The 21,412-nt window shown below is 45.0% G+C and overlaps 2 protein-coding genes across 2 annotated transcripts in view; one reads left to right on the plus strand and one right to left on the minus strand.

Moving 5' to 3' along the window:
• The window catches only part of T265_05322 (hypothetical protein), a gene marked incomplete at both ends in the record, with an annotated part of 70,955 nt that overhangs the window by 39,484 nt on the left and 10,059 nt on the right, over positions 1-21,412 (minus strand). The window contains 8 exons of the mRNA XM_009170305.1: positions 304-565; positions 5,086-5,193; positions 5,328-5,455; positions 8,190-8,288; positions 10,160-10,222; positions 10,875-10,953; positions 13,347-13,550; positions 13,935-14,144. Coding sequence (XP_009168569.1) covers positions 304-565; positions 5,086-5,193; positions 5,328-5,455; positions 8,190-8,288; positions 10,160-10,222; positions 10,875-10,953; positions 13,347-13,550; positions 13,935-14,144 — 1,153 coding nt within the window. The remainder of the gene's footprint in view (positions 1-303; positions 566-5,085; positions 5,194-5,327; positions 5,456-8,189; positions 8,289-10,159; positions 10,223-10,874; positions 10,954-13,346; positions 13,551-13,934; positions 14,145-21,412) is intronic.
• T265_05321 (hypothetical protein) lies at positions 7,295-8,808 on the plus strand (the record flags this gene model as incomplete). The annotated part of the gene is made up of 2 exons (XM_009170304.1): positions 7,295-7,324; positions 8,497-8,808. 2 exons carry the CDS (start codon positions 7,295-7,297, stop codon positions 8,806-8,808), a joined length of 342 nt encoding a protein of 113 aa, XP_009168568.1.

Raw genomic sequence — 21,412 nt, forward strand, 5'->3', positions numbered from 1 at the left:
AGCACGAAGTCTGGGATACTGCCAGGTTGCCCAAGCCTAGACAAGGGAAGTCGAGAGGCATAGATCGGGTTCGACCCACGGACCTCCCAGTAAGTAAATTCGCGCTCTTAACCACTTGAGCCATCTCAACCCATGAAGGAGCAGCACCAACTAGTGAAAATAGCCATAAATATCTATCTATCCGACCAACCAAATGGCAAGGCTGAATGGAGATCACCTTAAGACGATCTGACAGAGTACTCGATCCAAAGTTCCTATCTTAACTAGTCAGCTGTCCCTAACTCAACCAAGCAGAAAACTCACTTCTGGTGTCTGGACGCGCCCAAACGGAAATGGAAATTCCAGTGACTGGCCTTGTGGAGACCAAAGTGAGTTGGCAGAAAAGAGGAACTCAGCACACTGATCCAACTTGGCAGCAACGTCCAGTATGTGAACAAACAGGTTGTCACTTTTTGCCCCACCACATGGCGTCCAACCACACACCACAAGGGGATTGATTTCCAGAAATGTGAAATGCAATTTGTCAAATACTCGGTGCAAATCCACGACAAACTCGGCCAATATACTGACAAGAAAATCAGAGGAAAGAAGTCAATCAAGCCGGATACAAAAAGTAACTGTCCCAAAGTGAAATAAATGATAAAAGTAAACTAGCAGCTATGCTCCGTTCGTGATACCGCTTAACCGTACTGTCAGCAAAACTAACGGCTAAAGATTTGAAATTATTGAGCTAATACATGCGAGCCACAGCTTTAACGGATACAGCGAAAGAGATGGCGAGCAATTGGCTCTGCACCTCCAGGAATACTGTCCATTCCTTGCTGGTTCACATATAGACCATCTGTTTAGGTCTGTTTATGTGAATTGGTAGGCTACACTGAGTGATTGAGTCGAACACTGAACTCAAGCAAATAAAAACAGAAACAAGGGCATCCACTTAGGATGAGTCGGCAGTGTTCTTCAGTTTATCAAATCCCAGAAAACGTGATGTGTATAACAAGGCATCGAACAAAGTCGCACTCGAATCTCTTCTCAACTCTGACAAGGACTCAGCCGAAAATTTGACAGGGGATTTTCCACAAATGCAGTGAGTAGGGAACTTTTACCAGCCGCTAAATTCGATGAAATTCCCCCGAATTTCGGACAAGCAGGAATAATGCATGAAAGCAGGGGAAAACAAATTCGTATCTGGACTGCGAGCACAACGAGTATGAATGTATTTCTTTTGACTTTACAAAGATTTTTATGTAATGCATAGAGCTACATCAGACATTGCCTCTGGAAATTCGAGCTCCCAGAAAAGCACGTTATTTTTCATTCTGAGGGAACTTGTTGAGGTGTGCCTACTGAGTTTCCGTCATTCCAGCTGTGAAAAAGCTTGAATACAGTCCACTGTGAGCTTTTCTGAGTGTTCATGCAGGGTCCTTTTTTTACCGTACCCCTCTGATACAGCTTCGAGGGACAGTTATTCCACATGGTGCAAACCAAAGTAGGGCCACATGCCACGAAAGCGCACATTTTACCATGATAACGTCATACAACATTTGCCGGAAGGATGTACACAGGCAGTTGACCATCAGAGACCACGTGAAATTAAGTTATATTAACTGACTCCCTAAAGCCGCTATGTAACCTTGATGCGAGCAGCGGTTGGTACTTTTAATCTATGGGTCTCTGAACACACAACAGTGCGTCTATCATCCATCATCCCAGGTAATTGTGCACTTTCCTACCGCATTGCATTACTGCAATTTACCATTTGAGGTTGCGTAGTATCTGGATGCCCAACACACTACAAGAAAGCAGGCTCGTGTTCCATTCGGTGCACTATTTGAGAAAGAACATTTGAAGAACTATTTGAAGAAAGAACATGCTAATCATTAGGTTGCTAAAAACTCTTCGACAGCACAGGATCGGCTTTGTCCTTCTCGGGGCTCGTCAGGTTTCCGTTAACCTTATGTTTCACCTGAACATCGGACCGGTATGCTACGTCAAAAAATACACTGCGATATTTGGAATATTGCAACCAGTGGAACGTGAGGCGGCTTTGTGCAGTACATTCCGCTGAAGAACACCATAAACGAGATATTCAAGACGTCGTGAGGTAAACAAGATAAGTAAATGGGTTCAAGTAGAACATGAAGTTGACGGAAACTCGGAGACTGCGCCTACCTGATAAGCCCCAAGAAGGGCGAAACCGGTCGTGGGTTGTCAGCAACCTTGTGAGTAGTTTCTTTTATGAAAAATAGGCAAACTATTCTTAGGAAAACGAAAAATAGAAGAATAGAGTAAACTAAAGATTCAGCTGAGATTCACTTGAATCTCCCAATAAAACCACATCAGTTTGCAAATAAGTGTAGTTCGCGAGTTCCGTACAACTTTGGTTCGAGTAGAATATAAGGTTGATGGAAACTCGAGGACTGCGTCTACCTGATGAGCCCAAGCAGGGCAAAATTAGTCGTGGGCTGTCGAACAGTTTCCAGGAGATTTACTGTGATATCTCGAATGCCATGCAGACTGAGACAGGAACCGGACTTTGTGCAACACGCCCATTTACAGGTGAGATTTAGTTGAGATCCCCCGTCAATGAGCTGATTCATTCGGTTACGTTGTTTCACAGAAAGCATTATCAAAACAATAACGGATATTTTATCAACTAAAACTTCTCACATTATTCCGCCACTGGTATTTTTTGTTGCCAAACATTGGAAACGCCGCAAACTGTTTTCATGAGATTTTCAGTTATGTTGACGTCGTTAACAGTGTCGCACTAGTGACCTTGAGAGAATTAGATGTGACTTTTTGCTTGTTTTTGGCTTGGTTGGTTTAGACCCACGTCCATCACGGTCATCAACCCGAAAATGATGATAAAGAGAACTTTGAAAACCCGCAAAGTTTTTAGATCTTTCACTGAAACATCACGTCAGCATATCACGAGTGATTTCAGCCGCTGTGATTCAGTCGGCGGTTTTCACTGCTGATGACTCATTCGATTTGAATAAGCGTCATTAGCCGACATATAACACTGGTTAGGGTTTATGCATACGTGACCTTCACTGTGACCACGTCAGATCACTACATTTGAATGTCACCCATCCGAGCTTGGCACAGCTATTGTTACTAAAAGAAGCAGTCTGATTGAGGTGATGAGGCACAGATAGAAAGGAAGTGACGGCAGGGACCGACGGGTTTACACTCCTAGTGTACCCTATTGCATGACAAGCAGTAATTTCCGTGATCCACTACACCTCACTCTCGGATTTTACGAAACGTTCTGTCCTCAACGTCTTCCATACAACCCAGTCTGTTTGCTGGCAGTCAAGTTGGAGAACAGTCTGAGAAACCCATCAATACAACAAGCAACCTTGCTGCTGTCAATGGAATCTTCCCCTCGACTTGAAAAGAACCGCACTTTTGAATTGTTCTCACGGTGGTTTGAGCCAAAACAAGCTTCTATCACTTTCGAAAAAGTTTGGTGACAATCGGTAGATTTACTGCTGGGTAACGTTTCGCTTTTGACACAAAAGCTTCGTCAGACCAAGTGACTAGGTTCCCAGGTTGGTCGAGATTTAAGGCGGAAGGAGAACCAATCAGCTACGTCAAGCTAAATCTCTGTTGGGTGTCGGCCGAGGGATTTTTGTGTGTTTGAACAAGTGTTGGGTTGGTGGGGAAACCTACATGTGTTTGGGTCCAGCCTAGGTTCTAGTTCTTCTGGTTCGGTTCGTTTGATGTTCCCTCTTGAACGTCGTTTGAACCTTCTGTCCGTCTGTGTGGATGAGCTAGTGCTAAGATAGTTGTGTAAGAGGGATTCTGTGACCTTTGGTCGGGTTGGGATTTCCACCCCCACTCGGCTTATCTACGACCGCTTTCCATTCGCTCACCAGCTCCACACCCTCGAATCTATTCACGCTGTGATCCTTCCTCCTTGATCTAAAGAGCTAGGACAGAGCTAGATGAAATGCACCCTTCCTCCTTGATCCAAAGAGCTAGGACAGACAGCTAGATGAAACAACGAAACCCCTAGTGCCAGGAATCGTAGATGAGGCAGTTTTGGGGTAAAGTCGTACAACCCCATGCAATACAGAGGTGAAGGCAGTGGTTACTTTCTCATATTGTCCATATTTCAGTGTTTGTGCTGTCTTGGGATTGAGGGACTTTTAGCTGATCCGGCGCTGAGCAACCAAAGCCGTAGATCTCTTATGGTTTTTCAGGTACTTTTCAGTCTGATTAACAGAAACAATGTCCCCTGGAATTAGGCGTCTTCCGAAACACCTTAACTCTAGTAGAGCAGATACACTACCTAGAAACAAGTGCACGAAAGCCGTTCACCATCCCCCTCCCCGTCCTACGAGGATTAGTTTATACGTTTGACTGCTCCACTGAAGGCCTTCTACAACCTTAACGCGTCAAACAGCATGAACTTTCATAGTACATGTCCCGAGATACACAACAGTGCGTTTATTATCGGCTTTGTCTATCATTCCAACCCAGGTTAACGTACGCCTACTGGTCATGCTGCCTGACTGTACGGTGCGCTTTGAGGTCATGTCTTGGCGCAGTATCAAACCGGTGTATAACAAAAACGCAGCAGCTTACCCTATCAAGAGCGAAAGCTGTACTCGTTTGAACGTCTTTCTGCTGCTCAAATCAGCTGATTCGGGTTGAATACATTAGCTAGATAGTAAATCAGCGGATGCTTCAGTGAAAAAGTGTTCGCAAAAGAAAAACTGGCAGCATAAGCAGCTGGAAGAACAATGTTCTACGTGAAAGATGTTTGCTTCGGACACGCTTGCTCAATCGACTCAATTCGGCAAATAAGTGAACCATGGAGGCTAGATATCGAACACCAGATGGTACCATTTCTCCAAGGTCTAGTAACTAGGGTTCGGCAACGCAGATGGATACGTTTCCTTTCGATTTCTTGCAGCGAAATGACTTCAAATGGAAGATTTGAGCTAGAGAGCGCAATGAGAAAGCTCACAAAAAGCCCAGTAGAAACGATCGATTCAAGTATATAATCACAGCTTGCTATGCTTCAAGGCCCGAAACTTATGCAGAAAAGGGCACACAAACATAAATTCTTACCGACGTCTTTGCATATTTTCCACGTCTGAAAACAGGGAACTTTCAAGAAGCTCATCTGGTGTGCAGACTGGCTGGGAGGCTGCTTCTTTGGACAGCATTGTGGACATTCTGAAACAGCTGACGGAACAATTGTTTTGGGCGGTACCTCAGCGTATATTCCCATCAATTTGATAGGAACAATTGCATGGAAAGCTATACTTAATACGGGATGCAGAAAAGGGCACACAAACATAAATTCTTACCGACGTCTTTGCATATTTTCCACGTCTGAAAACAGGGAACTTTCAAGAAGCTCATCTGGTGTGCAGACTGGCTGGGAAGCTGCTTCTTTGGACAGCATTGTGGACACGGGAATTTCGAAACGCTTGGCCTGAAAGATAAAAAAAAAGTAAAATAGCACACGAGTGACACACGACTCTTTCCGGAGAGAAATTCGCCTGATGCAGACCGGGCACCGACTAGCTATGTTCCGGAGAAGCATCCGGATCACGAGTGCCGAGTGATTAAGACGTTGGATCACCGGTTCAACGACCGGGGTCAAATCATCCGTCTCGCCTGCCTGGACGCTCAACATTTCATATAAAATTCGAGGGCAGTGCACCCAAAATGGCTCAGTACTTGTGTGACCACGCAGAACTGCCATACGATGAGGAATTCGAGCGAAACGGGGGAGAGTCGACAGTACACACAACAATCGTAATACATTAGCAACGCAGAGTATTCACTGTAGAGGAGTAAATAGAGGTGTAATCGGGTGGGAAAGACAGCTGACTAGTTATGAAGTCAACTCTCCTGCCAAATTTGAATACAATACACCGACATCCTACATGTAAAAATCGTCCAGTTGTAACATCCTTCCGGTGTCCAGCTGCCATGCTATCTGAAGGAAGCACGAGGGCTGGGATACTGCCACGTTGCCCAAGCCCAGATAGGAGAAGTCGAGAGGCGGAGCGGGTCGGATTCGAACCACGGACTTTCGAGGCAGTAAATTCGCGCTCTGGGCCATCTCGCCCCTCTCACACGTATCGACAGCACACAAGTTCAAAGAGTTGAAAAGACAACACCACGCCAAAACCAAAACAGTGCGCCCAGACAACATAACCGATTTCGTCTGTCAAGAGTGTGATTGTGAAAATTTAGGAGACACTCGAGCCCGCGTGACATATTGTCACACCACACCTAACAAGCATACTCGTTCAACCACGCCTGTGAAGACATTTCCTTAGTACTGGTGAATTCAGTGGCATATATCGGTGACGCAGATGGGCGCTGTAGCAATGCGAAGCGGTCATCCGACGTTGTTAGAGGCAGCCATACACTAACATTCCCATGAAAATGGTTGTCACGTCACGACAGAGATGCACATATTTCATCAGTTCGTTTACTTATCCAATCGACTGGTCAAGCTGGAACCAATCCTAATCTAAAGTGGTCGGTCAGCACTTCTATGCCGAAATTCCCCAATACTACGATTTAGTGTGTTATGACAAGTTTATGGCACCGATATATTACACTCGAAAATAGCATTTGGTCTACAGCAACAACCAGTATCGTATCGATGTGCTATTTGTTTGTAAAAGGCTTGATAATAAAGGTGAATGTTTTGGCAATGTAATGCACCCCTCTCAGTTTAGATGAAGAAAGTATAAGAGTCAAGAAGCCGGCTGTATTTTCTGAGAGCTGGGATCATTTCCGGTTGGAAAAGTGAGTGAGTTCAGGTTACAGGTGGTTCGGTCGGACGCTCGCAAATTAACCTCGGAGGGACACCGATTCGTGGTCCTTCCGAATGAGAGCTGACCGTGGTCAAGGTGATCATTTCTGGGGGACGTCACTAGTGAGAAATCAACCAGTTCGTTGCTTTACGTAGTAACTAAATGTCCCTGCTTTACATATAGGAAACTACTCGCCAGGTTGCTGAAAACGATTCGACAGCCCACAACCAGTTTCGCACTTCTTGGGAATCACCGAATAGACGCAGTCGCCCAGTTTCCGTCAACCATATGTTCTACATGGTTTACGTCTAAAAGAAATGTGTCATCGTTGCTTGAGTTTCAAAAGGCACTGTACGCATTTTCTCCCTTCTGGTTACGGGAAATACCTCACAATGAGTGTACTTTGGAGACCGGACCTTGATGGTAAACTACTTTATTAGCAAACAAAGACGACCCAGATAGTCTAGTTCCTTATTTGAGACGTCACCACCACGTGTATGCTCCAGCTTCGCATACCCAAGAGCCAAGTGAGTTAAAAGCGGCACTGTGCACAGCCGATGAAAATTCCCAATACATATTGGATGCTGTTTTAATAGATTCACTATTTATGATAGTTCCCGAATATTCTCCTACTGATTCGCATTTGCAGGACAGGTACTTCAAGAAGACAAATTGTCTTTGCCTGTCTTCTCACAAAGTTGTCAAACACAGAAACTTCAATAAAGCTGGACGAAAAGCTACTGAACTATGCCTTTTTCAAAAGATTTGGCACGTTAACTTTGCGAAGTGCTGTCTGAATTAGGAAAGACAATATAACCTTTGAGCTCGCTCTTACTGATAGGTCATAAGTCATGTGGCCATAAGCTGCCTGTGGCATCTTCACTGCGACTTACGTTGAGTTTGGTGATTCCGGTCTCTTCAGCCGTACAGCGCTTATAGCATTTTCAACATAGACTGACTTTAATAACAAAATGAATCCTTACTGTACATCTTACTGAGATCTCGGAATGTCTCCATTAATTACGGACGTACTATTAACCATCTAAAACACTGATCGTCAGAACCGAACAGTGGGAAGAAATTTATTGGCAAAATACCCTCATGTGTCATTGTTAGACGCGCGCTGAATGCCAATGGCGGTCACGAACCTGTTGAGTTATATAGTGGCCCGCATTCTCTGTTATCGTTTGAGACATCATGGAATGGATAAGGCTCATGGAAACAGATAAGTGGTTATTTGGGTGGGTCCCTACTGAGGAGGGACACTGTCCATTGAATCGAAGACATCGACTGAATAACACGTTAGCGCAAGATTCGACGGATAAAGTGCCCTGCAGTCTAGCTATTAGAACGGAATGAAAACAAGGAGAACGACATGTACGAATACCGTACCTTTTCATCCACCGCACCGACGTCCACGCCACCTTCGTGATGGAAGAGGATGACATTGGATTCACGCTCCGTATATATGCAAATGTAGTACTCTTCGGACTACATAAAAAGAAACGGGGAATACAACAAAGAACTGATAACCGCATAGGTAAAAGACGAACCAAATTAGGTGGCGTAATGAGTCTACGTAAGCTCTGGTTGCAGAGCGTTGGGTAATTGTGGAGGTATGTACTCGTTCGAAATGCGGAAACTGCGATTCGAAGTGCCCGATTCCCACTCCATAACTAGCGATATCGTTCAGCTGTAGCAGCCTTTCGATGCCATTCCACCCGAAGGTTGCAAGAGGGCTGGGATACTGCCAGGTTTCCCAGGCCTAGGCAGAAAAAGTCGAGAGGCAGAGGTCCGGTTCGAACCACGGATATTCCGGTCAGTAAATTCGCCCTCTAACCACTTGATCCATATCAACTGGCGATGTGCAATTAGTGACGACCTCCAAAAGGGCATTAATAACATTCCAGGAACAATAAAACCATCACCCCCCCTCCTTTCATCATATGTTGACTTTACCTCCCAGGATGAAAGTGACGCACTCCAGTGGAGAAAAAATTGGGGAGCTTAGCTTAGTTTTCTTTTGGAAATAACACTGAAACGACCCCGTTTATCTTGCTGAACAGTCTCACCTTATAGAAGAGCAATTTTCAAGAGATCTACTCCAAGCAGTGCTTCAGGATAATGTGGTCCACGAAGGAGGGAAGAAAGAAACCAATTCTAGCCGGTTCGTCAAGATGATCTATCTAGGGAAAACTTTATTTGAACTCTCGGATAGCCACCAACCTAAATTTTCGATAAAGCAACGAGTCATAAAACATAGTTGAGATTCAACATTATACTGTTTGGTGAAGAGCTTACGGAAAAGTCCGTATTCCGTAATCAGGGTAAATTTCCAAGCAAAGCAGTACAGAAGTGACGATTGTACCTTGAGAAAATTCACCTTAAAACATTATGAATTAACCGTCGCCCGTGGAAACCGGTTGATATTTGAGAAATACAACGGGTATCCTAACGAGATATTGCATTATCTCCCTTTGGATCGACAGTATGCGAATGGAGTTCATAGAAATCACCAGAGATATGTGCTGGCTGTTCCATGGATTTTCACGCCATTCGTTGCTTGCCTTAAAGTACAGCTGATAAAGCTCCTTGATCAATTTTCCCTAACCAATCACGAACTAGACATGTGATTAAACCGTTCTTACAAAACCCGCCTATTCAAGCCATCATTGAGTTCGACCAACGCCGTGACGTTCAACGGCGAAAAAAATACATTTCGTCACACTTTACTGGATTCGCAACTCAAGTTCTGCCCGCCTTCAGACGCACCACGATAAGACGCACAGGGAAGGCTCAATTCGTTCGGAGCTTTCAACTCTTAGCCCTTAGAAAAATCTGTTCCGCAGCACCACTCCGCACGCACAAAGTGTGTGGATACGGTGTGCTGGTCAGATGGAGAGATGGCTCTGAACGAACGGCCCAATCGACGGGTAAACCTATCGCTGTCAGAACATAGCGGGCATAGGCAGATACAAACATACGCTCAGCTCCAGCTAATTCGTGCGCAACTCACAGGCATCTGTACTACTAGAAATAAACGAGTTTCGCTATGCTCGCAGCGTGACGCCATATACCCCCGTGATGAGCTTACAGCTAAAAAACGATCACAAAAGCGAATATGGAAATCCCAGTGCTCACAAAGCCTCCCAAATTCTCTTCTTCACTGCAAACTGCGCAAAGTCATGATGGATCATGACGAAATGTGGTAGATGAGCAAACATTTTAGTTAATTAATACAGATGACATCGTGCAGAGGGAGACCTGAAGCAATTCAACTAAGGGTCAGCAGTTTTACTTGAATAATTCAATAAGCCATCAGCTTATCTCAGCGGAAGCAGGAAAAACAAATTCCGACTCACTTGTTCGTGCGGAACAAACGGTTCAACAAGAAAGCGATTCAACGTTCCCGTCACGCGTCCAACCTATAGTTAATCAACAAAATACCGGAGGGATCATTGGATACTGGGGGAAAAGTTCATTAGTAGAAATCGCTTGAGACCCGTACTCCAAAGCTTACGAAAAGTCGCCTTGAATTGTGGTTATTCTAAAGAAGTCACAATTTTTAGCAGCAGCAAACTCATAGAACATTAACGCTCGCATCTTTCACACCCGAATAAAGTCAGTCATTAACTAGCTCACATGCTCGCGGGACTACTTGTGTCGAAGAGACTCATCGAACGGCCGTACCTAGAACACGAATGTTACGTTCTAGGATGCTGAATAAGCAGTAAACGACTGATAGTGTAGAATGGAGCGTAACAAGGTAGGAAACATTGTAGAGGCCCAATGAGTAAAATAAAGAAATAACAGTGTGACGATGAAGTTAAGCAATATCTGTTTACAGCTTGAAGAAACATCACCGCAAATAACCGGTGACTTGGAAATAATCGGTTTGGTCTGTTACACCTTTTTGTCAGTGCCAAACATTCACATAACGCCACACAAAACATAGAAATACGATCAAAAACATCGAGTTCCAAATATCCTACGCTAAAGAGTTTTTCGCCATCGTGTCCGTTCTCATGTACTCATTGTGTTCGGGATTCGTAAAATGTTACTCTATATCGAACTAACTTCCTTGTCCCGAGATCGACAATGGGAGGCGAAGATTTGAATGTAGAGGGAGACCGGCTTACCTGCAAACAGGTAGATCCTGTTAACAAACTGTCACCTAAGAGCACCAACTAGAAATGGCCCAGGTTCTCACAGTCGGAAGAAATACACACTAGAAAACAGATTATTTTTCGCTGCCAACAATTTTCCACTCGTAATCTTTGAAGGACATATTGTGACCTGTTAAGAAACGAGACGGAAATTACAGCCACACACACCATCATCATCATCATCGACAGCATGACATCAGCGTCCAACACCGATGCTTCGCTGCTGTACCAGCCGCGCACGGCTGTGCAACCAGCAAGCTTTAAATTGGATATAACTTGAAGACCAACAACTAGTTATGTGGCCCCCAAATCTTCACACAGAAACGCGTGTGATTATCAAGAAAAGAACAGTCAACTTTTATCCACAGAACCACAAGATGGCATCAGAAAACAGCATTAAAGGATGCTTCTTAAACATAAACCAACCTGGAAACTCGCCCCAACTCTATCCTTCAACCAAGCTTTGGTCTCCTCCAGTGATTTCCCAGCCAGAACTAAACCGAGTTTTCCTCTTCGTTTGAGCAACACATCAGGCTTTGCGACAAGAGGCTATGAAGGGTATGGGTCACGCAAACACTGTTCATACTAGGGCACGGAGTTCCTGGAAAGCGTCCGTATCTAGAAAGGATGTGTCGGTAACGACCTTCAAGGGATTTCTTGAAATGGTGTTCTCTGACAACGAATTATAGAGAATAGCTTTGGCGAGTGATTCATGAATAGATTTGGACGACATAGCTGGTGTAGAAATGCGGTATGGCCAAAAATCGACTGACTAGTAGCTGCGCAACCTGCAATGGTGAGGAGAAAAGAAGCGTGAGTGAAAACTATTGCCATGTGGCTAATATACGAATCAGAGTACCATAAGTTTGTGATAATTTCCCTGCACCACCTCCATCCTTCACTCCTCGACAAACCAGCTTGTAGAAAACAAGCACTCACGCATTCAACCCCTGAAGCCTGAGGATCAAAGAACTGGGAGGTACCTTTTTTGCACGACCACACCAATAGTCAGGAGCACTAATATCACGACACCGGAGATTAAACCGTATGAACAAGCGTCACCATCGTCATGACTACCACCACCAGCAGCAGCAGCAATAGCGGTAGTTTGTGACGTATGCGATCCAACCGACAGGGACCGCCAGTGGTGGCTGGATCATCGGACGCCTGAGCATACTCAGCACCAACGGCATTTCTTATCCATAAAAGCGGTGTCGTTATAGCGACGGTGAGTTATATATATGCCGTTCCAACAGTGATTTTGAGCAATCGAATATCCCGGAAGAAAGTGTAGGTAGAGTTGGAAGGTGTTCTAAAGTGTCTGGAATCCACCAGCACCACAAACCGTCCTCTGTGACTTGTATGCATTTTATTGAACCTCGTAGAAACCACCGTTTGTTAGCCTCCATGAACTCGAAATAGACCTACCACTAGTACATCAACCATGCGCGGAACCAACCTCGTTTTAATTCACTCCAGATGTGACTGGGGCTTTCTTTGCTTAACTGACAGACCAGATTTGTTACAGACAGGCAACGAGGCATTCTACTAATTCCAATCCGAATGGCTTTTAGCCGGACGTTGGTTTCTTCTCTTGGATGAGCAATTCAGCTGTGAAGTTTTCCCCGCCGATCCAGGTAACACCGTCAACGGACAATTGTGAGCATCTGTCGGCGGGTCTTGGCGTTGACAATTACGCGAACCACTTTGAAGTTTTGCTTCATCATGGTCGAACAGGATTCGTTGCTACAAGTAAGAAGGCAAAGCTACAGAAATTCCACCAGCGGATGTCTTTACTGCCTAGGTGTTCGCCAGTAATGGACTGGTAAAACCAACAGGCGTGTTTGCAACGTAACGCGTCGCAAATGGCCGGACAGTATAACCGCCGACCTCATGGATCAGCGATCCGCAGTTCGTATAACGCCACAATGGAGGATGTCCTTCACTTGGATGTACTTCAAACTCTCTGTCGGCTCAAAGTTAAAATCCTCCGTGAGAGTAGGGAACACCACGGTGGATCGAACAACCAGCTCTAGACAGCCTTACGGATATAAACCCCCTTCAACGGGTTGTGTTGCCACCTTAACACACCCCTTCAACAACTACACAAGAACCCAGCGGGCCTGAATGGAACATCGATGCCAGTCCACCGTTCAGCTGCAGCAACCTTTCGGTGCCTAGCTGCCATGCCACCCGAAGGTAGCATGAGGGCTGGGAAACTGTCAGGTTGCCCAAGCCTAGACAGGGGAAGTCGAGTGGCAGAAGTCGGATTCGAACCGCGGACCATCCGCTCTAACCACTTAGACCATCTCGCCATCTGCTAGTCCACCATCAACACCAGAAATATAAAGTGATGTATTATTCCTCCAACGCCACAACGCACCTGGCCCGGATGGTGTGCACCCCATATCCTCCAGTGATGAGGTCTAACGTGAGCCTAATATTCAAACCGTAGAAGATTCGGAACAGAAACACAATGTTAGCTGAACGGAGCTCCTCAACCGTCATCCCAATTTTCAAGAACGGCGTATGAACTTCATTCAAAAACCATCGTGGAGTCAACATGATATCCGTCGCATCTAAGGTGCTTTCAGGCATTATTTAGCGCGGGTCGATCGATTTTCGGTATGGGCAGATTCGTGAAAATCAAGCTGGGTTTCGCACTGGCCGAGAAAAGTTCTTGAAAAGCGCCACCCTTTCATACGTCCCACGTTGGTAGTTTTTCTTGATGTGAGAGCTCCCATGGAGTCTGTCGACTGTCAGAACCTTTGGCGGGGTCTGACAATTAAACATCTAGTTCAAATCCACTTCCTTTATGAGGGTATTAGATGCGAACTCCTGTAGACGGGTACGAGTATACAACAAAGCTTTCACCTGAATTCACCACATCTAGTGGTGTAAGACAGGGCTGCACTTTCTCGCAATTCCTCTTCACCTTTTTCATTGATGTACTGCTTGGCGTTTCCGTCACCTATACGGCAACGAAGCAACGGTGTTGAACACTAATGTCATGCAGTCGATGACAATGATGCCATCCCCCGAAAACTCTCGGGTGAAAATGCACCCGTGAAGTTCATTCACAGGCACTGACTGTGTAAAAGATACTGCTATCCTCGGTTCAGATCCCTCAAAGACGCAAACCATTTTAAATAACCCAAATAATTCGGCCGCACAGTGTTCACTATAAGTGCCGAACACTGATGTTATCCTATCGATGATGCTGCAAAGTGTAAAGTGCTGCTACAAAGCTGGGTGGGATCAAGCCCAAACCCAATTAGCTTGCAGGTGAGCCAATCGACGTGGTAAATAAATTTCTTCACTTGGATAACTGTATAGGTTTCTCCTATCGATGATGCTGCAAAGTAAAGTGTAAGGCTACAAAGCTGGGTGGGATCAAGCCCAAACCCAATTAGCTTGCAGGTGAGCCAATCGACGTGGTAAATAAATTTCTTCACTTGGATAACTGTATAGGTTTCTGTGGACTGGATGGAGCTGACATTAATTCCCGAATAGGGGAGGGTAAGGCAACTTTTACCAGTCTCCAACATCTATAGCGTGTATGTGACGTCAGTTGGTCCATCAAGATCGGAATCTGCACTGCAGCGGTTCGTTTAATGCTGCTTCATGGATTACGAATGTGGGCTCTACACGCAGAGGACATACGATAGTTGGTGAGGTATCATCCACCCTAGCATTTCAAGGCAGAAAGATACGGCAGTACTTCAGAAAATCAGGGTTTAAATACATTTGCCGTGGTTCAAGTGGAAAACAAGATACAAGGACAGAGACCAACTGAAATACATCTGAAAAGAATTCAGTCAAGCGACCCACATGATTGTTCGGTAGCCAGCCGCTCCTGAAAACCGACCGCCAATTCGACCGGACGGGTACGTCGCGTGCGGGCTACGGACTAAGCGGAGGCACCTCTTACTTAATTCGCCGAAATATCAGCCAATCAGGATCGAGCATCTGTAGCCTAACTCTTCACGCAATCTCTTAGAGCAACCTTGTGGAACATTCTCTGATTATCCTGTAAATACGGTTGTAATAATTTCCATTCATCTCCACAAAGCGCTGCGTCAAGCTATCGTGCCTTTTCTGAGTTACAATGGTGGGTTGATCAGGAAGCCAACTACCGACAGAAGCTGCAAACCTGTCAGCAAGACACGACGATACTGCTTGTTGTTTTGTAGTAAATTTCCAATATTACCAGTGGCGACCGGCTTACTAGCCATCTTTTCATCTCTCTTATCTGCGGGGGGAAGTATCCCGGGATCCACAGCTCTCCTTGATTCACCTATTTCCGTAGTCACCTGCCTCAACCAGATTAGGACGCTGGTTATTTGAACACCCAAAATGAGTTCGTTGAAACTATAGGGTTTTCGAAGTTGTGAATTTAGTGGTGAGTTAGTAAAATCAATTTGCACCTTCCAGTGACATATTGCAGGTAGCATTTTGTTTAATTTCAAGGTCACACAGCATCCCCGATTTGCATTTTCCTGCTGGTTTACGCGACCCAAAACACGAAAATGCATTTTAGCATACTTTTGCGTTTTACGTTGTTCCCGAAGGATAGAAAACATCCAAAGAGTATTTAATACACATGTTGTTTGCTTTACACTCCTCATATTTAACAGCGATCCTGTTCACAACACATTTTCCTCATGGATCCAATATTCCATTAAGTGCAATAAAGTTAGACAACAGCATGAACTGTGCAGAGCGGTGCGAAGGCCATCTGTGGATGATCCCCTTTCCCAAATGAGCATAACTAGCATGTGGATAATTCAGTGTAACGAGATAGCTGCGGGCGTCATCCCTAGGTGGTGAACACCATAAAGCGGTCGCCATGATGACGGTAGCCGTTGTCACTCACCTGAACTACTCATCGTAACTGATGGGTCCGAGTCTATGTGCGACGCTGATCATAGGGCCCCACCTATGCGCGGCAGCCTAGGCCAATGAGCAACGACGGCCCATTGTACCCGTAGCTCTATTCGTTTTCACTCATCTCGAATACTTGTTGTAACTGCTACGCCTGCGTCCATGTGCAAGGTTGATAATGAAACTGCACCTATGCACAGTAACATAATCTGATGGCCAGTGACGGTCTTTCATACCCTTACCTATACGCTATGCCGCTTTTCTTCGCTACCTACACTAAACGTCAGTCCAGTATTTATGCCGACCGGCAAAAATAAGGCCTCATCCACGCGCGGTGGCCTAATCTGACGGCCTGTTATGTTCACAACCGTACTCGAAGTCACCTAACTTGGCTATTGATCGCCTTTTGAGTCCGTGTCCTTGTGCATACATACCTAATATAGTGGCCAACGACAAATGTACGCGGTATCGCCTACCCTGACTACTTTTTGAAACCGATAGACCAGTGCCTATATGCGACGCTGAGTATTAGGCCTCAGCTATGCGCAGGGTCCTAATTTACCTGCCAAAGATGGCCCGTCATGTCCGTAACGGTGCGTGCTCTCGCTTGTCTGCTACCTTATTAGTGTTCTCTATTGTTAACAACAAAAGCCACTTGATAAATCAGAAGGCTAGAAAGCGACACTAATAAAATTTATTTTAAGAGGTTACAACACCTTAATCGAGTCGAATACAATACCAAAAATTGGAATGTACAAATGAAGGACTTATCGTTCTGAGTGGAAGTTGCAATAGTCCCACCGAGTTAGTTTGGGCGCAGGTAACCGTGACTCTGCTGGCAGATTCACTGCTACACGTTCCTAGTTGTCCGCGGTTGTTGTTGAGTCGAGCCGGGCTGCGTTCCGACGCGCGAGTGATGCGTAAGGGTGAGGGTGTTTGATTGTGTTCTGTCCTTATACAGGAAAGTTTGACGTGTGTATAAAACATGAATCGTTCCGGTGCGTACTAGACAGGAACTGGCTTGTATAGCGGGGCAGCCGCAGGCCCATGCTCGTAGCTGACTATAATGTCCCAACTATGCATAATGGACTAATCCAACGACAAACGACAGTCCGTCATATCCGTACGTCGTCCACCTGCCAACACCCCATGCCTGAACTATTCACAGCCACCTTTAAAAAATCATGTTTCTCTTTATTGGTTGCATCGTACTAACATAATGTGCGACCAATCAGGTTCTCAGTTTTTCACTCGACATGGTTTCTGAAAAAAATATGTAACCAATTAAGACTTATACACATCTTCCACGATAGCGTTTAAAACACTACACTCAGAACTAATACAACTTCGAATATGTGTAAAACACTGCACCACACCACCTCCCCAACCGGATCACAAAAAAACCTACGATCTTACATAAGTTTCGTTCTACCTCTGAGGATTTCCTCGGCCAACCATAAATATCCTTCTCAAAGAATTACACATCGAAGTCAAATTATCTCAAAAATGACGTCCGTTATGGGGCTGTCTAGAAACCAAGGTATTTCAGTGCAATGATGGCATGGCGCTGCTATACCCAGTTTAATAGCACACCCGCAACTATGCACTTCCCTCTCTTGACTTTACATAATCGCACATTTAATCCATTACATGCAACTACGATCAAACTCATGTTTTATTCTGACTGCAATCTTCTGATCATGTCTGGCGGTACATCACCGACCTGTTGGAATAATCAGCATTATAATAACGTGACAATGTGGGTACAAAGTGCGCCAAATGACGATTATCATCATCACTGATAGAAGAGCAAAATATGCTAACAGGGACTCACCAAATACACGTATGACGCACCTAAACGCAACTGGTTTTACAAGGTTCCACGGTTCCATTTCGGCTGTGACAGTTCCATTCAGAAGTCAACTCATCATACAAACACGCAGCAACCCCATATACCTCTGATCTTATATCTCTTCAAGCTCTGAGCTATTTTAATTGCGAACAATCTGGTCAATGCAAGTCCCGCATAATCACATATGCTAACCTCAGTTCACATCGATCGCATTCCTGAATATCGATTATCGCTTTTGAACTGACAGTTTATTATTTCAAGAGGCATTCTAACTCATGTCAAAGCGCTTTCCATCAAACCTTTTGGATATTTATCCTATTCCGAGTCCCAAATATAGGCATGGCTGTCCTATTACCTCTCTTGGGTTGCAGCAATGAACCACCGCGAACGCTCAATGGACCCAAGAATACCCTAGCTACAATGACAACCACAAACGGCTCATCCAAGTTGTATATGTAAGGGACTATCCATGAACCGAATTACGGCGTCGCGATGACGGTACCACGACTACCATACCCAGTCTGATGGCTTGCCCGTAGTTCACTGTATCTCCAATATAGTTTTATCATTTATTTTTGAAGAGCATGGCCACAAACATAAAAAGTGAATGCAAGCGATGAATGCGAAAGGGTAGCAGCAGAATATGATAGAGAAGAGAGGGAAGTCTCACCCGAATTTATGTCACCAACGTATGTAAATATTTTGATGTTGAAACAAGCGTCTATAGATTAACCACCGAAGAAAGGACAAACAACTTTGGATGCTCTTCAAGGCGCGGTGAGCGCTAGCGCAATCAAGATTCACACATCAGGCACGGGACTAGAGCGTTAACCATAAATATCCTTCTCAAAGAATTACACATCGAAGTCAAATTATCTCAAAAATGACGTCCGTTATGGGGCTGTCTAGAAACCAAGGTATTTCAGTGCAATGATGGCATGGCGCTGCTATGCCCAGTTTAATAGCACACCCGCAACTATGCACTTCCCTCTCTTGACTTTACATAATCGCACATTTAATCCATTACATGCAACTACGATCAAACTCATGTTTTATTCTGACTGCAATCTTCTGATCATGTCTGGCGGTACATCACCGACCTGTTGGAATAATCATCATTATAATAACGTGACAATGTGGGTACAAAGTGCGCCAAATGACGATTATCATCATCACTGATAGAAGAGCAAAATATGCTAACAGGGACTCACCAAATACACGTATGACGCACCTAAACGCAACTGGTTTTACAAGGTTCCACGGTTCCATTTCGGCTGTGACAGTTCCATTCAGAAGTCAACTCATCATACAAACACGCAGCAACCCCATATACCTCTGATCTTATATCTCTTCAAGCTCTGAGCTATTTTAATTGCGAACAATCTGGTCAATGCAAGTCCCGCATAATCACATATGCTAACCTCAGTTCACATCGATCGCATTCCTGAATATCGATTATCGCTTTTGAACTGACAGTTTATTATTTCAAGAGGCATTCTAACTCATGTCAAAGCGCTTTCCATCAAACCTTTTGGATATTTATCCTATTCCGAGTCCCAAATATAGGCATGGCTGTCCTATTACCTCTCTTGGGTTGCAGCAATGAACCACCGCGAACGCTCAATGGACCCAAGAATACCCTAGCTACAATGACAACCACAAACGGCTCATCCAAGTTGTATATGTAAGGGACTATCCATGAACCGAATTACGGCGTCGCGATGACGGTACCACGACTACCATACCCAGTCTGATGGCTTGCCCGTAGTTCACTGTATCTCCAATATAGTTTTATCATTTATTTTTGAAGAGCATGGCCACAAACATAAAAAGTGAATGCAAGCGATGAATGCGAAAGGGTAGCAGCAGAATATGATAGAGAAGAGAGGGAAGTCTCACCCGAATTTATGTCACCAACGTATGTAAATATTTTGGTGTTGAAACAAGCGACTATAAATTAACCACCGAAGAAAGGACAAAAAACTTTGGATGCTCTTCAAGGCGCGGAGAGCGCTAGCGCAATCAAGATTCACACATCAGGCACGGGACTAGAGCGTTACCTACAGGACCGGCTCAGTCCATTTAATATGTGAAAGGACTTGAAAGCAGTGGCCATCTAAATGTCTCGTCTACTTTTTCACTCACAAACCCAATAGTTCACCCAATGGCACTATTGGTGGCTCGGTATATCGGCGAAGTCCAACCTTGTCTTAAACGAGATATAACGTATGCTGACCACCATAAAATAAAAAAAACTTACTAGCTGTGACGAATTCCTTGGCTTCGGCGGGACGCTTGCCGCGACCATAGAAGAATTTTTCGCATCTACCTTGCGAACGGCCTCCCCATTTTGAGTATGCGTCAACCTCATTGACGTAATTGCTGTTTAATTCGTTTCGAGATTATTTTCAAATCTAATGCGTAAGAAAACACGCGAAGAAACGAGCCTTTACACAAAATTTCCCACTATTTTTACAGAGACAATGCTACCAGCGACCGGCAGCAATTAAAATACAAATTCCGCGCCCACAGTGGACTTCGAGTTCGTTTAAACAATTCCTAATAAAACTGCGGCCGCGTGGGGAGACCTTAAGCGACCGAATAACCACCATCGAATGCTAAAACAATATGTTAAAGTTTTTCTTTTTCGAATCGCAGTTTCCGAGAAATTTCGGGTATGCGTCTAGGACGGGGCCCAGATTGCCCCATCCGTCCGCAGACTAGGCTTGTGTGGATATCCAGCGGGCATTCTTGTTGAATAGGGTTCAGCCCTCGAGGGGATGTGTTCCATGACGGGGAACGTTGGCGACATTTTAAACCATGTTACATACTGAAAAGCACAACATAACCGTAAGGTACTACCAACAACCCTACAGGGTGCAGGTAACTAGATCTTTGGAACGAAGAAACCAACTAGATCCAAGCACTGGATCGCGAGCATCACTGGAGTTGCTCAAATCTGTGACAGTTATTACTCGTGGTCGAGAGTGTAGAATGGACCACCTGAAAAAATACACATGGTACTCAACAAAAATTGGTTGGGCTAAAATTTGCCCAAGCCAAATTACCGTCTGTCGGTAAGGGCGTGCTCTACGATGCGTAGATTTGTGTTGCATAAACCCAGAAGCAGACATGTTTTTACATTCAAGAAGCGAGTGAAGAAGAAATGTTTACCCAGCTGCACACCCTGTCCGTTCTCAGATGCCATGCCACCCGAAGGAAACGCGTAGAGGTTGAGGTACTTGTAGGCTGTCCAACCCTAGACAAGAGAGGCCGAACTGCCTAAATCGTGTTTGAATCACCGCTCTACCGGTCAGTAAGTTGGCTCTGTAACCGTTTAGCTATCTGGAACGTTACGAATATTTTTTGTGCAGGTTTTGCTGTTCGCAATCAGGGGTAGCATGCCCGTGTCCAACTTGTTTTTTCACGGATTCACGGATTGGGTCAACGGAAAAAACCTGTTTGCCAAGCTTTGTTCAAACAGGGCGTAAGTAAGAATTAGGTCCCCTTGGAGGCGAGGGTACTCCAGGGGAAAGAAATCAAGCATCGCGAGACGCGTTTCGTAGTCCACGGATTTGAAGCCGGCAACCATTCTAGTGGCGGCCCGCTGGACACGCTCAATGAGGGTAACGTCTTTCGTACGTCCTGAGTAGACAACTTGGTTGGCGTACTCCAGGAGCGGTCTGACGTAGGCCCCATAGAGTATTTGGAAG

The sequence above is a fragment of the Opisthorchis viverrini genome, assembly GCF_000715545.1.
Source record: "Opisthorchis viverrini unplaced genomic scaffold opera_v5_98, whole genome shotgun sequence".
NCBI lineage: Eukaryota > Metazoa > Platyhelminthes > Trematoda > Opisthorchiida > Opisthorchiidae > Opisthorchis > Opisthorchis viverrini.